Here is a 16,181-nt window from a genome sequence, read left to right as displayed (position 1 = left end):
GCCAGCCGGTTTCCTGCGGCGAGGCCGGGGGGGCACCGGCGGGGGCAGCCGCACGCATGCGTCCCCGCCGCCCGCCCGGCACACGCAGCTCCGAGATCCCCCCGGGCATCCCCCCCCCGGTAGATGCTGCACGGTACCGGTACCTGCTGCCTCCAGCCCTCCCCACCTCGCCGGCACAGAGCGAGGTGGCCAAAACCCTCCTGGGACCGCCCCCCCCCCCGGCACCATGCGGCCGCATCCTGCCCCTGGAAGTGCAGGGAGAGCTGGCTGGGTACGGTCTGCCAGGTTTTTAATTGCACTTTCTGCTGAAAAATAATTCAAATCTCTGTGATCTCCTGCTTTCGGTGTCATTTGCTAAGGTGCCGCGTCAGTCATGCTGCTTGAAACACTTTTCTGCCACACAGGAGAACAGTGGTGCTCAAAAATTGCATTTGGTGCACGTGAAGAGCCATTTTGGATGAGAACAGTCCCCCTGGCTCAGCGATAGCCACGCTCGTACTGTATCTGGTATCTGTGTGTGTGTGTGTGCCAGAGAGAAAAGCCTATGGCATAAAGATGGGCACAGTCATACAGTAAATGTAACCTATATACAATATACATGGTCTGTTCTCTGTGGTTTTTACACATAAAATATGGTTGCTGAGACACCTCACCTACATGGTCCTACGCATTCCTTAGCACCTCTCCCCTGCACACACGCTGGTGACATCCCAGCAGCTTTGAGCAGCCCACCCGAAACCATTTCCTCTATCGCCAACCTTCCTCTGGCACTTTAGCTCAGACCTCTCCTCCTTCCCCTCTAGACTTGTCCCACGCAGGGCAAAACCAGTGCTCCCAGCACTGGGGCTGCACCCAAGGCGATCACTGCAGTTTATAGTGGTTATTGCCACCAGCTGCTCCTGGCCCTCGATGGTGACGCTCAGCCCCGCCAGCATTTGCCATGGGCCAGGAGCCTCAGGGTGTGCGCCCACCCTGCCGCGGGGCACAAATCCCTGCACAGGTCCCAGCACCCCACCCGAATTGCTGCAGGTCCGTGGTGGTGTTAATTTGGAGCCAGTTCTCTCAGGGATGGCTGCGTGAAGCTGAGCAGAGAATGTGTCCCAAAAAATTTACATGGGAAATGAAGTCTCCTTTTCTGTTTGGCTAAATGTCTGCCAGCCTGTTTTAATTTACCCGGCTAGGTTGATTTGCAACTTTCAATTTTCCATCGGTTGGCTGTGACCAGGACACTGGGAAAATTTAGCACTTGAGTTCACCCAACTTCTGCATTTCAAAATATCCCAGCCCGAGACATGCAGGAGAAAAACCCTTTCCGTTTCGGAACAACCAGGAGGGAAAAGTCTGAACACAAGAGGTTTTAAAAGCATAAAAATACTTCACATTGAAAATGCCAGAGCAGCCTGTGTCCATGTGAGCCCGTGTCCTCCCAGTGCTCCTGCTGTCCCCAGGGTCTGGCAGGAGGTCACACCCCAGGAGACCCCATCCCTGGGTGACCCCGAACCCCATCCTGCCACAGGGATGCCCCTGGGAGGAGAGAGGAGGATGGGGGAAGGTTGTCCCCAAGGGAAGCGCTGGGGGAGCCAGCAGCAGGCAAGACACATTTGGTTTCTGTGCTTCACCAAAAGTTCATCAAAGCCAAAGGACTTTTTTTTTTTTTTTTTTTTAAATGAAACAGTTGAGATGACTCAGCGGTTTCTGACGCAATCCCCGTTTCATCGGAAAATTCCTAACCAGCTCCTAGTGGCAACTGATTGCTCCCATAAATCACGCAGTGTTATCCCTGGCCGCAGCAGCGCAGCTTACGCAGCCCCGGCCCGTCCTCGTGAAATCAGCAGGAGCAATGCCGTCGCCTCGATGGGAGCAAAAACAGCCCCGAAAACAAAATGCACCAGAGACCAGATCCAAAACACAAGCCTCTGTCCAGCTTCACATCGGCCAAACCCCACAGCTCCAACACGGGGCTGGACCAGCCCCAGCTCCCCCCACCCCAAAGCCCCTGGGGCCAGTGTTGCCCCGTGCTTCTGTCAAGGCTGCCGGCAGGTACGGCATTAATCACCAACAGCCAGGCTCAGACGACAGAGTTTTTTATCTCCCATTTTTTGGCATAAGCGTTAGAAATGATTTGCAGATGTTATTTACTGCTTTTGGGCTTGGAGTAAATCGAGACAAGATGCACCTGCATGGCCAGCGAGAGGCTTTCCCACCCAGGGACGGTCGCTGAGGGCTCATACTGGACTTTCCCAGGGAAATTTAGGATTTGGGCGAGGGTCCCTGAACCAGCCCTGCTCCCCGCATCTCGCATTTCGGCAAGGCAGCCCGGCAGCCCCGGCACCGCGCGTTCCCCTCCCGGCACCGCGCAAGGAGGCTCAGAGCCACCGGCACGGCGCCTGTCCCCACAGTGGCGTGGGGCCGGTGGGCTCTTACCCCGACATCCTCCCCAAGGGACACACGGCAGCCGTCCGGCAGGCAGCTGCCAGGCTTTCCATCCCAAACCGGGGCCATGTGTAATTCAGAGTGCAAATAAAAGGAGCGACAGACACTCCAAAATAACCTCTTCCAGCCGGGGAAGAGTCGCCGGCGACTGGCTGCTGGTTTGGCCAGAGAAGCGCCTGCAGAGGAAAGGAGTTTCCTTGGCTGCGATGAGTTCCACAAAGTGCTGGGCTGGGCACTGTCACTGCTCAGCGGGAGCTGAGGCTGCTCAGCCCAGCAGAGACACTCTGCGCTTTGCAGGATCGGGCCCTCCCTCACCTCGGAGGGGCGGGGGGTCCCTTTCTTAGGTAGAGGGATCTCTGTCCACAACCTGGAGCAGAGAGTGATGGTAAGCTCCGATCCACACACATCAACCATCTCGCTGTGGTCCCCACCACGGGACACCTTCCCACCCCAAGCCCGAGAGCCAGAACCCCAAGTACGTTCCTAGAGCAGGTTCTCCATGAATGATGCAACACAGGACTTGCTCTCGGTGAACCATAATCATGGGCTGCAGCGTTCCAGCACCACTTGCCCAGCAAAATTCACCCTTTTCTGGCTCAGCCTTCATGCCAGCGCAGCAAATGGGACAGTTCTGCCACAACCAGCCCCACCAAAACGCCTGCTCGGATCCAGGAGAGCTGGGCTGGAGGAGAAGCAGGAGTGTGGTCTGGACCCCCAGCAGCTTCGTCTTTGCTCGGGGGCAAGACAGCTAACAGATTTTCGTATTTTTTAAAGCTGCCTACAGAAGTGACACATTTGTTCAACACTTTTGCACAACCACAGGCATTATTTCCAGGTGAGCCCGATGTGGCATGGGCACATTCAAGCCAGACACGGAGCGGGTGAAGTCCCTGCATGGCCAGGACATTGCCGGGGGGATCAAAAAGCAGTAAAGTCTCCAAAAAAAGGCCCTGGCAGCCAGCCCTACCTTCTTCTCAAGAGCTGTGGGCATGGCCTACCACTGGGTAGCTAAAACAAGCAAGAAGAGACCAAAAATCATGTCCTCTGGAGACAGTCCTGGTCCCTTGCAGAGTGACCTACGGCGCAGTGTTGGGCAAGGCGCCTCATCTCTGCGTGCCTCCACGCAATGTGGATGGCAGTGATTTATATCATGTTAGCATGAGGGTTTCATCCGCGGAGATTTGCAAAATGTTGAGTCAAACTGAACAAGCCAAAGCCACCAAGCTGCTCTCACCATCAGATTCCTATTAAAAAATATCTCTGGGCAATCTGAAAGCCACAAGCGACCACAGTGACCCCAGGTACAGTCATGGCCATAGAGTTTCAACAATTTTAAAAGCCTCTTTTTTCCTCTGCAGATTTCTTTCACTTTGATTTTACCTGTTCCCAAAGATTACACGTACCTGGAGCTTCCAGACAAGTCAGGCTTGGTTCAAAATTTTAGCTATGTAAAGATTAAAAAAAAAAAAAAAGAAAAGAAGTACAAAGCCTTTTCTTTTAAAGGAATGAGTCTGACATAGAAGTTGTGCAGTATTGTGCTGAGGGACATCAGCTATGCAGCATTGCCAACCACAGGCATTCAGAACTCATGAGTCAGATTCCCCAAAACCCTAAGACTGGTTTCATTCCCTTCTGGATTTTGAGCCTTGAAGCATCACGACTTCAAGCCTTTCTCTTCAAAAAATGCCATTTTTGACCAACGGGGTGAGAGCTGAGACCTTCATATCATTACTGTGCTCCAAGAGTAATGACTGTAAAAAAAACCAAACCAAACCAAGACACAAAACTAAACACCACGAAACAAGCAATAAACCCCTGCACTGCCCCCCTGAATTTGGCAGCAGGATGGACACCCCGAGACACCACAGAGGGTACGAGCAATGGAAACCTGGTGACAAGAAAAGAGATGTCCTCACCATTAACCGTGACCTGCTGGTAATGGGCCACAAGAGGCTGGAGGAGAAGGGAAAGGTGAAAAAACCCCTAAGGCAGAAAGAATTGAGGATACCTGTGAGGAATATGCATAATAGATTTATCCAACAGGGAGACAGGAAGAGGGAATTTTTTTAAGGGCAAGTATTCAGCTAAAGCTGCCTAAAATGGGGCCAGGCCTTACAGAGAATGGATATTTTAAGTGGCAATTTATTCCACTAATAAAACCAGGAGGCTGCAGGTGCTTTGGCAGGGCTGCGGCCGGGAGCGGGCGAGAGCTGCAGCTGATCAGAGTAAAGGGGCTGCGGCACAGCTGGTGGCTCCGCATTTATTGGGCTCCTGTTCCCCCGTGCCAGGGCTTGGGTGTGGATTTCAGCTCTCCAGAAAGCCCGACCCACACCGGCGTCTGGGGCAGCGGCTCTGATCGCAGGCTGCGGTAGGTGACGGGAGGATTTTATCCAGATGCTGCAGCCATCCCTGCTCCAGCTGGGCAGGGAAGGGCTCGTGCCCATGGGCTGCTCCGCGCTTGCGCCAGGTCCTTTCGCACCAGGGGGTTTCTTGATCAACTTCCCAATGCAGAGCGGCGAGAGGACAAGAAATCTTTGCGAGCTGGATGGTCCTGTGCTGGTCCCATTGCTCAGCGCTCCGCGGGGCTGACCGTGCTGCTCCAGAGCCGCAGCTCCTGCGCAACGTCCTGCTGGAACCAGGCCATGTCCAGCCTCTCACGTCCAGAGTCAGTGTTGTAGAGGTGAAAAATCAAGACTCTGAAGTGAGGAAAGTGGTAAACAACACTTTGCAGTAAGCACTGAATTGCAGCTCACGCCAACGCTTGTATTGCAGGACGGCAAGCACATGGAGAAGCTGCAACCTTGACTGTCCATTTTAGTGTCATTACCACCATTATTTCAAACCTGGCAGTAACCAGGGACACACAATGGAGGAGGTTTCAATTCCGATACAGTCTACACCACACACAGATGAAAGATCATCCTATACTTATCCCAAGGAGAATACACTCTCAATAGTCTCAACTGGCACAGATCCCTCATCCTCTGTTCCAGTATATACCACTTCCAAACTATCAGTCTTGTATTAAAAATAAAACTATCTATGTCTCTCTCCTTTACTGCAGTGTCTGAGTTGAAAGGGTAGAAGTACTTAGAGAAAGTCATGGTTAATATTACCCTGGAAGGATCCAGGACAGCATACCAGAACCTGGTTTTGGCATCTGGGAACCACTTTTCAGCCATATATATCACCGTTCCTGCATGCACTCTGGTCCACACAAAATTAGCCCTGTGGAATGTGGATTTAAAATTCGCTTTCCATAAGTACTTAAATGCAGGAGCTAAAATTTGCTCTTTCTCCATTTCCTACCTGTTTAGGAGAGAAGGAACAAAATCCTGGCCCTTTGTTATTTGGGTTCCTTCCCAGGAAGGTTTGCAAAGCCCATGTCTAGCACTGTGGTTTGTTTGCAGCCCGAACAAAGACCTTTTAAGCAGCAGCTCCCGACAGGAGCTCGCCACCTGCCTGCCTCTTGCCTCGCAGTTTACTTTGGGGTCTCTTTTTCAATAATAGCTGGAACACATGTGCAAACTGGTGTGGGTTTTGTTTTGTTCTTTTTTTTCCTCTATGCCTACAGCGCTGGCTGCAAACCAAACGCCAGCCCAGGGTATGCAGCTGGGAGAGAAGAAAAAAAAAAAAAGGAAAAAAGAAAAAAAAAGAAAAAAAGAAAAAAAAGGAAAAACCTAACAACCTGTGGAATGTTTTCTTGCTTCTGAGAGCTCCAACACTTCCCTGGCCAGGGGAGCACTTGCCACAGCTGGCACTTGCTGCATCCAGCAGCCAACGGGGTTTCCTTTCCAGTGGACTCCAGCTGGATTTTAGGCAAAGGATGGGGATGAGGGGGATGTATTTAACAACTGCTTGATCATATTTTTCAACTGACGCCCTTTGGCTTGTTGCACAACCACCACCTTTGCATGTCCTTGCAAATGGTGGCTTGTTGCACAACTGCCATGTCCTTGCAAATGGTCCCACGAGGGCGAGAGGGGCTGCTTTGCACCCAGACGTCAAAGTTTCTCCTCACCAACAAATTTTGAGCTGTGTTTTTACCTCTCTGACACCAAACTCTTGACCAAAAAAGCAGGGAAGACACAGTTTGCTTAGCCAGGAATGCAAAGCGGTTTGTGCAACCATCTAACCCAAACCCCACTCAAAATCCTCCCACAGACAAGCCCAGCCATGCAGCACGCAGCAGCTTCAAGCACCTTCCTCTGTCCAAGCAGTTCATGCAAGAACAATAAGGAATAACAAATACATCTGAGGATATGGGATAGAAAAGGAACAGGGCACTTCGGGGTGTGCTGGCGCTCGGCTCCGCTTCCTGCTCAGGGCTGGACATGTGGGCAGAAGCAGAGAATTTATGTGCTGGCTTGGAGGGGTTAATTTTCATGGTTAATAGGGACACTAGAATTTTTCACTATTTATCAGTAGACATTCAGTTTTGCAGGGATTTGTGGTAAGTTTATGGCTTGTCCAGGCAGGAGAGCGGCTGGGGACATGGTGTGGGCAGTGTGGAGCCCCCACGCTCTGCGGAGGGATGCTGCCTGCAGCCGGCCAGGGAACGTGGGTGGTTCCAGTATCAGGCAAAACCAGGAGCCCTACCCAGCTCGTCTCAGCTGTGCCCAGGAAGGCTTTCTCAGCACAGCCCTCTCGGGTCAGTGCTTTCAGGCTGACGTGCCATTCCGACCGCACACGCAACGCCCCCGCGCTCCCCTTCCCGGAGCCCTTCAAATTTGGCTGCAGTGGTTTAAAGAGCATTTTTCCTCGGTGCACGCCTGTCTTTCCACCGGACCCCCTCCCGGGGGACATGGGAGCCCATCCGGCCTCAGAAATAGATGGTGGCTCATATCACAACTTGCAGCCTCCTCCCCAAACCCGCAACCACAAAGGCTGTTGCTTAAGCATAACATTCCTGCTCCCTGCGTCCCGGGAACAGCTGTACTGAAAAGATGCCGAGAATCCCTGCGAGGCTCCAAGGAAAAGATATTAACCCAGGAGGGAAGCAGCAGTGATATAATAAAAAGTCACAATAAAAGAGAGAAGCCACTGAGTGGATTAGCAGCCCAAACGCCGCTTGGCTTTTGGTCTCCTTTTCCTCCAGCTTTTCTGCGCCGCACGGTGATCTGCTCAAATTCCTCCACCTCAGATACGCTCAGCTCCTGAATTTCAGACAGATCTCCTGGAGGTGTCCACACTGCAAAGCCTGAGGGCATGGCTGAGAAACCTAACTGTGCCCAAGCGCATAGGAGGGCACGTACGCATGTGTAGCAGGCGTCAGATGCTGCATCACACGAGCTCCCAAATCCTGTGCTCCACTCAAGCAGAGCCACCCGCTCCAGGTCTGTCCTCATGGGGAAATAAAAGGCAGATTTGGAGCTTGGTGTGTATTTCTCATGTACAGCAAAGGTAGCAGGATACATCCCGCTGTTCTAAAACCTTCCAGTACCTGCCATGTCTCAGTTGTTCCCTGCTTTGTGCCAGCGCGGAGCAGTGGATGGTGACCCAGGATCAGCGTGGGGGCAGCGGGATGCAGAGGTGGGGTGTCCCCATGGCAAGCAAGCAAACCTGCAGCCCTCACCCTTTGCAAACCTAGGTCGGACACCCAGCACAAGGCGTGCAAGGGCAACATTCCCCTTTGCTCCTTTAGAAACACCCAGGGAGGCACAGAGCATCTGCCGTCTGGAGCCACCGGCTGCGTCAAGAATGTCACTGTTGGGGAGAGACGGGAGCAAAAGGGGGTGGCAGCAGCAGCTGTTCCCTGCCCGCAGCCCTCCAGCCACACAGGGCATTTAAATTTTAAAGCACACTCTCCACGGCTGTTTTCTCCGCCATCCTTGTCCAGCTCACAGAGACCCCATCCCGGGAGCCGCCAGCCACCGAGGCACCCATGGGTTCGCTGGTGGCCAAGCTCCTTCTGCCCACCATCAGCACCTTGGTCTTCCTCCCCACCATCAGCATCGCGGCCAAGCGGCGCTTCCACATGGAAGCCATGGTTTACTTCTTCACCATGTTCTTCGTGGCGGTAAGATGTCCCCATGCCCCCCCCTGCATGTTTCATCCCCCTGCATCAGGTCTCCGCCGGGAAGGGCAGCTGGATCCCACCCAACAGCAGTGAGCGCGACCCCCAGAATATCCATTTTCAGGTTTTTTCCCACCGTGTGCAGTGCTGAATAACTGATTCTTCAGTTTAGGATGTGCTAAGGGATGGCCTTACACAGATTTAATGGTGTTTTATGGTTGTGAGGTTAGGGAGAGGGTCTGGGTGCAAATGATTCGCAATGTTCTGGAGCTGGTTTTTCTCTTTGTTTTACAGCTGGTAAGTGGCCATGCTGAATTTGAGGTTTAAGTTGTATCCAGAGTCTCTTGCTATGCTTCTGTCATTTTCTCCAAAAGCACGCAGCTGAATTATTGATTTTGCAATTGCTAACTGGCAATGGGAGCAATGCTGGAGTCAGGGGAGTTTCTGCACTGGGAAAGACTAAAACATGCTGCTGAGCTATCAAAAAAAAAAACCACCACCCTCCACCCTGGCAGAGTGGTTTGAAAACCTGTGTTTCACCAGGCTCAGAGTCACCCCGCCTTGTCTCGCATGGGAATAATGAGCTGAGAAAGTCAGTTGTCTGTACTTATACAAAATAATTCATATTCCTGCTCCTTGCAATAAGCTGCCCTGCACATTGTGTCACTGCTAAGTACCTCTGTACACACATCGATTGAGCACCTAAAGCATTATTTCCACTGGAAAAAAGTCTTCTATTTATCTCCATGGCAATGCTCTGCTAAAGAATGTGAAGGAAACAGCCCAGCAATCCAACCAATATAGCATTTACCTCTTCTCGCCACCCGTCTCATGCGGTTTGTCACATCCCTTGTACAGAGAGAGGGAAACTGAGGCAGGGAGTAGATAAAGCACCTTTCTGGTGTGAAAAGTTCTTCTGCAGCAGCAGCGCTCTAAACCAGGCCAGTTGCTTCTTCCTAAGGATCCACCATTTAAACCTCCAATTAAAGCACAATGTGGAGGGAGGGGGTGAGCTCTGCCAATTCCAGAAATGCTACAGGACTAGTTAATAAAAAGATCCCAGCTGAGTCCCCCCTCCAGCTCCCTGGGGAAGCCAGACAGCTACGATTTCATTTTGCATCGGCTTTGTGTCTGCTCCACCTCCCTGAGAAGTCAATAGGAAAATTGGCACATGTTTCGAGGGGAGGTGGAACAGGTCCTTGCTGAAGAGATGGGAGGCAAAATATCTGTGGGAAGGGAAGGGAAGGGAAGGGAAGGGAAGGGAAGGGAAGGGAAGGGAAGGGAAAGGAAAGGAAAGGAAAGGAAAGGAAAGGAAGGGAAAGGAGCTGCCAGCATGGTCAGGGGTAGGAAGGGCAGCAGCTGCTGCTGTTGCCTTTCTTGTAGCATCCCACTCCTCCTCCACCTCATCAGTCACTGAAAGCACATGTCCATCGCAGACAAGTGCTGCAATGCTGGCCAGAAACACACTCTTTGTCTTCCACCGTTTCTCCTCCCTATGTCTGGGCTCCCCGAACCCCATCTCAAACAGAGAAAAGAATTACAGCTGTGGCGCGATCTTTTCTAGAAACCACAACGAGCCAAAGGACTTGCAGTAATTCCCATTATAAATAATATCAGCATCCCCGCTGGGCCATGACAGCCGGGATTGTTCCAAGGGCATCCTGCCAAGCAGTGAAGGGACTTCTTCAGAAACAGCGGAGCACGCTGGGGCTACCACGAGAAGCCTCACCGGGCTGAGCGCTCGGAGGAAAAGGCGAGCGCCAGGCAAACACTGGAAGCATTCTTCTGATTGCACTGGAAAATCTCTCTTGGCTTGGTTTTCATCTATGTTGCATGACAATGTTTTTTTTTTTTGCGAATAACCCAATCAATGAGCTAATGGGCAAGAACCAGCAGCTTTTAAGGGAATGCATTAATGAGTGAATTCGCCAGTATTCAGACTCTGGCCATATAAACCCTATTTAGCCTGGACAGTGACCTGGCATCTATACACATTTCATCAGGACACTAATTTTGAATTGTTTTACAAGAATCTTTCGCAATTACAACCATAACCTCAGAGTCCTCCTTCTGGAGAGGACATCCCCACGCCGCCTGCATCTCTGCTCGAAGCAGCTTGGTCATCAGATTGCAAATTCTGGCAGAGACCAAGAGGCAAACTAAAGCTTGTCCACAAATAATTTGTGCTAAGAGAGATGAACGCTGATTCTTGGGCAATTTACAATTAGGAATGGTGACATTATATCTCAAATATATTCATTACTGTGTATCAGTGACCTGGGTGTATTTGAGACTGTTCTGTTCCTGGCTGGCCATCCTTTCAACAGCCACGCAAAGACTGTTTCAAATCAGTTGATAAGAGCCTTTATGTTAACTGGTCTATGGGTAAGGAACTAGTTTTCTAATGCTTTTTTTTTTTTTTTTAAATAGATTTACCACGCGTGTGATGGCCCCGGCTTATCAGTGCTGTGCTTCATGCGCTACGATATCCTGGAATACTTCAGCATCTACGGAACAGCCCTGTCCATCTGGGTGTCCCTGATGGGTAAGCACCGCTCTCTCGAGCTTCCCACTGAGCACCAACCTTGGCAGGTCGGGCAGGATTTGTTGCCATCACTGGTGGGACGGTCAGTGGGTGAAATCCCCAGAAATGCTGTTGCCTTTGAGTTGCCAGCTGCAAGACTTAGCTCTGAGACTGACTTTTTTGGAAGTCATCCCGTGCTACGGTTAAATCTATTTTTATCTAGTTCATGCCTTGGAAACCCATTTCTCTCAGTGGGGTCCAGACACACATGAAAACTGTCCTGAGTGGTGGCTGCAGAAGTTTGGCTCTTTGGAGATAAACAGAGCTCTGGCACCGGGTGATTTTTTCAGTGGGGTGTTCCTACGCCTTCACCAGCCCTTATGCACGTCCCTACAACAGCAGAATTATTTATTTCAAATTGGCAAGTAACACATGTAGCCTCATGCTTTAGTTCAAGGCAGGGCAGTGCAATGAGATGACTTAGTTTGAAACCTCACATAGCGGGGAGTCTCCCATTTCTCCTCTTTTTCCCTGTACTGAGCACATCAGCTTGTCCTGTCCTGACTTGGGACCACTAAGAAATGCAGAATCTGCTGCTTCCCTTGGTAGCATACAAATCCAAGTGGTTTAGTCAAAACAAATGTATCTTCCTAGTTTATCAAAAGCCTAGTCTGGGCTGACAGGAAACATTAGATCTGTTTAGAAAAAGCAGAAATATATTTCACTTCCTTTTTATTAAAAATCCCAACCTACTATCGCCATGTTATTCAGTTTTCCTTTTCCCGCGTTTCCTTCACTTTCTTTTTTTCTCATTTTGTTCCTCATTTGCCACTGAAACAAGGTATAATAGAAATGGAAAAAAAAATGGCAGAACTAAAGAAGGATTAAAACTTCAAACCTATTATTTTCCCATTTTGCCAACATGATTTTTGGAAGGACCTGAGTATTTCTGACAGGAGAAGAGAGCAGGACAAGGGCAGCAAGATGAGAGGACAGTCCCTTTCGACAGCAAAGGCTTTGCTCAGCACATTCGGACTCCAACAGCGTCTGCAGCACTTCAGTGCTCTCTCTGCTTGGCTAGAAAAGGCAATGAGGCAAATCATCTCCAAAGGGCATTTTCAGAAGATAACAGCAGTGTCAGGGTAGATCAGAGCCAATCCAGACACTTTGGCTCCTTGCAGCAAAATTCAACTTGATTGCTTCATTACTGCATTCAAAAACCTTGCAAAAAAAAGTACAAATCCCAGACTACAACGTTTAAAATATTGACCCCCAGGGAAACAACAGAGATTAAAATGCGGACATTATCCCTTAGCCAAACTCCCTATAAAACCACGATCCAAGGACATGGAAGGTGTGGTGACTGCAGCCCAGGGAAGCCTCTCGCTGTGGCTTGTAAAGCCCGCGCGCACATGTGCGGACGCAGACCCTCGGGCACGCTTCCCGGAATGCAAATCCAGGACAGCCATAACACAGCTGTGCAAGCTGGAAAAGCATGGAGCCCACTGGGATCCATAACTTTTATCAGTTATTACCCCATCCTGTGCTAAACAAAAGTCTCTAATAATTTACTCGCACCGGTGACTTCCAGCTTGCCAACCTGCAGCAGGTGCCAGCAGGGACGGGCAGCGCGGTCCCCACGGCAGCGGCGAGCGCGGTCCTGCCGCTGCGGGTGATGGAGGCTGCAGCGGGGGGAGCCGGCAGGTTTGGGAGGGTTGGAGAGGTGGGATGAACCCAAGAGCTGATGGTGGGCTCACAGGCACAAGCAGCTTTTCTGGGTCGGAGCAAGAAAGGGAAATACAAGTGGGAAACCTCCTTTAGCCTCCACACACAACACTGAATATAAGATCTCTGAAATCGGCTCCTAGACCTACCACTCAGATGCCTCGGGACGGTTCGCTTTGCCCCTGCGTGCCCCAGTTTCCCCAGCTGTGAGGCATAAGAAGGGCAACCAGACCTGGATGCAATGCTGAGGGTCCCCGGGGCAGGGGGGCCAGACCCCAGGGAGGCTTTAGGGGAGCAGCCGAGGAAGGCGGGGGGGTGCTGATGCTCCCTGTGCTCGGTGCAGCCCTGGCAGAGTTCGACGAGCCAAAGAGATCGACCTTCGTCATGTTTGGCGTCCTCACCATTGCTGTGAGGATCTACCACAACCGCTGGGGCTACGGCGTCTACTCAGGACCCATCGGGACGGCCGTCCTGGCGATAACTGTGAAATGGGTACGTAGGGAAAGGCACCGCGCTGGGGATTTGAGGGATGCTTGTGGTGGGGAACATCACCTCTCCTTCAAGCCAGGCAGAACACAAGCAGCCAGCAAGCAGCCTTCGTGATAAACACCAGATTCAATCGGTCTGAGCCATCTACTACATCTCCTGTCCCTGCGCTTTGAATCAGGAGGAATGTATTTATGGAGTTTTTACAGCTACTCAGAGGCAGAGGGGTCTGGTAAACTGCCCCGGAGCTGGTGGAAGAAACACAGCGATAAAATGGGAAGGAATCTGCCTGTAGTCTGCCGGAACCTGGCTGGCAGCTCCTGGGACAGTCGGGGACCGTGGCGTGTGTCCCACACACGGCAGATGCTGTGACAGGGGTGGGGGCGTGGGGGGCAGAGCCATAACTGGGAAAGGAGAAGGATTCAGTGATGGAACAAAAATTGCAGGAAGATGCTGCTGAGTGTCACGGAAATACAGTGATGCAAGTCCCAGCTACACATCATCACTAAGCCACATCTAACTGGCCAGCAGCTAAAATCTAGTGGCCACAACGGGGAAGGGAAGGACGAGGAAAGGACCGAGAGCTGGTCTAGAGGCTTTGCCTGGTTTTATTTCAGCATTCATGAGATCTTTGGGATGCAGATCAGGGAGCTAAACCCAGGTGAATACACTTAGGGTGCTCTCTTTTTCCTTCCAGCTCCAAAAGATGAAAGAGAAGAAAGGGCTGTATCCAGACAAGAGCGTCTACACCCAGCAGATTGGTCCTGGCTTCTGTTTCGGGGCATTAGCGCTGATGCTGAGGTTCTTCTTTGAGGTACCTGTTTGCACATTCCCTCACTGACTTTACAAGGTGTAAAGGATGTTACTATGATAGGAGACTTCTCCCTTCACAGCGCTGGGCAGCACCCAGCCTGGACAAAACCCAGTTCAGGTGCAGGTCTCCAGGCTGGTGTGCCAGGGGCTGGCAGAAGGGACAAGGTCCCCCGACTCGTCCCCATCCCAGCCCCTGGCCCATTAACCGCGGTGTGGGCAGATGTGACAGCCAGTGACACGCACGGTGATGCTCGCTCTCTTTTCCCCCCATTAAGCAAGTCACAAGGACACAGGCCGTGCTTTCTTCAGCTGTGCATGTCCTCAAAAAGGTTTTGTTGAATGCAAGTGGGGTTGTTTTGGAAACTGGGCATGGGTGACTTAAGGACACCTTGTGGAGCCACGGCAGGGACTGGATACGACCCAGGCGTGGCTAGATCCAAAACTGGCTCACGCCAAAGAAAAGCCTCTCAATTGACTCCCAGAGGCACTCGATCCCGTGTTTATAACCTTTTGCTCTCGCCGCTGGCCAGTCCGCCCATCCTGTGCAAAAGGGTCCGTCTGTCCCGTGCGGGGAAGGTGGTAACCCCCGACAGAGCTGCTGGTGACGCCTGCGCTCAGCCCCGCCGTTACAGCTGCTCTGTGCATTGGGAGCTGCTAGATACAACCTCACAGTCATCCCCAAGGATTATTTTTCAAAGCATTTAGTAATTGCAAATTCTAGCAGAACATAAAAATGTCACTTAGCAGAAACTGCCTCCCCCCGCGCTCCGGCCTCTCTGCCGCGTCCTTTGCGGGGTAATGAAACACTTCATTCAAAAATTGGGAAATGTGCAAATTGGAATGTGTTAAATCCACTTTTCTTTTTTTTTTCTTTTTTTTTTTTTTTAGGTTGGAAATCCTTTCTTCTTTGACAGCAAAAAGAGGCAGAAGGCTCAGAAATTCTTTTTTTATTCCTTTCCTTTTGGCTACTTGCAGAAAGTTAATGTTTTGCACCTAACCCCATTGCTCCCACAGCCCTGGCAGCTCTCACTAACGCTCTCCCCATTTGCAGGAGTGGGATTACACCTACGTGCACAGCTTCTACCACTGCGCCTTGGCCATGGCCTTCGTCCTGCTGCTGCCCAAGGAGAACAAGAAGGCTGGGGGCGCCGGGACCCCCGCCAAGCTCGACTGCTCCACGCTCTGCTGCTGCGTCTGAGCTGCCCTGGGTGAGCAGGGCACTTGGTTTTCTGTTCCTGGGGTGACTGAGAGGTGCAAGCAAAAGCAAAGTGCCTTTCCTTGGGGACAAGAGCATCTTTTCCCACCAGCTCTGTGCACACCCTGGGCTTTTCTTCCCTGGAAAGGCTTCATCTTTCCACCGTCAGCCCTTGCAGAGGCTGTGCTTGCTGCACACCCGGACTTCTCCCTGGAGAAGCACTTATCTGGGCTGTCGCCCTGTCCCCCAGCCCTGGGGGACATTTGCATTCTCAGCCCATGTCACCACCTGGCCTGTCCCCTGCACCAGCCTGGGAGGACCCGAGTTGTCCCCTTCACAGAAGTTTGCCCAGCCTGAGCACACGAGGCTTCATTTGTCACGCCTGCTTAACGGAACCTGTATTTTTGTGAGATATTTACTATTTTATTTATGCGTTCTCCTGATGTAAATAATATGTACTAACAAAAGACTTTGCAAGCTGGCATTTCTTAAGCGGTGCAAGAAATTTTGCAGCTCAGCTCCTCTCGGTCGAGGGCAGATGCCAGCCCCGAAGCCGAGCTCCAGGCATGGCCACCCCCCCCTGCCCACAGCCCCCTCTGTCCTGGAAGGAGCTGCAACCTTGGGCACTTTGTCCTTGCAGAGCTGCCCGGGCAGCACAGGCAGCAGGTGCGCTTGTGGAGAGCATCATTAGTATGGAAAACACATGGAAAATGAGAGGCAGAGAAAAGAAGCTCCTGGAGGGAGGGGGAGGGCTGCAAGCTTATAACATCTCCTCTAACAGACTATTTACTATAGCAGAAGTGTATGATTTATTTAGACTGTCTGGGAATAACGCCAAGACTATATGTCATGGACAATTAGAGCAGTATCGATATACAGCGATGTCCACAGAAAGCCCGCATTAAGCCTGGGTTCCTCTGGAAGAGAAATCCACCTCAGTCATTCATCAGAGCAACTTCCTGCGACGGGGCAACAACCAAAACTGGATG

The 16,181-nt window shown here is 51.5% G+C and overlaps 1 protein-coding gene across 1 annotated transcript; it reads left to right on the top strand.

Moving 5' to 3' along the window:
• The first annotated feature begins 8,283 nt into the window (after window positions 1–8,283).
• On the top strand, window positions 8,284–15,659 carry MYMK (myomaker, myoblast fusion factor). The gene is made up of 5 exons (XM_065648745.1): window positions 8,284–8,452; window positions 10,880–10,994; window positions 13,042–13,190; window positions 13,882–13,998; window positions 15,049–15,659. Exons 1-5 carry the CDS (start codon window positions 8,318–8,320, stop codon window positions 15,193–15,195), a joined length of 663 nt encoding a protein of 220 aa, XP_065504817.1. The 5' UTR covers window positions 8,284–8,317; the 3' UTR covers window positions 15,196–15,659.
• Window positions 15,660–16,181: the final 522 nt, after the last annotated feature.

Source organism: Caloenas nicobarica, chromosome 19 (assembly GCF_036013445.1).
Source record: "Caloenas nicobarica isolate bCalNic1 chromosome 19, bCalNic1.hap1, whole genome shotgun sequence".
Taxonomy (NCBI): domain Eukaryota; kingdom Metazoa; phylum Chordata; class Aves; order Columbiformes; family Columbidae; genus Caloenas; species Caloenas nicobarica.
This window is presented reverse-complemented; position numbering and strand designations above follow the sequence as displayed.

Excerpts from the sequence above, each read along its gene's own strand:
- MYMK (XM_065648745.1), top strand. The coding sequence starts at position 8,318 with ATGGGTTCGCTGGTGGCCAAGCTCCTTCTGCCCACCATCAGCACCTTG. Across the intron at positions 13,191-13,881 it reads TGGCGATAACTGTGAAATGG|CTCCAAAAGATGAAAGAGAA; the intron begins GTACGTAGGGAA and ends TTTTCCTTCCAG. Across the intron at positions 13,999-15,048 it reads TGCTGAGGTTCTTCTTTGAG|GAGTGGGATTACACCTACGT; the intron begins GTACCTGTTTGC and ends CCCCATTTGCAG.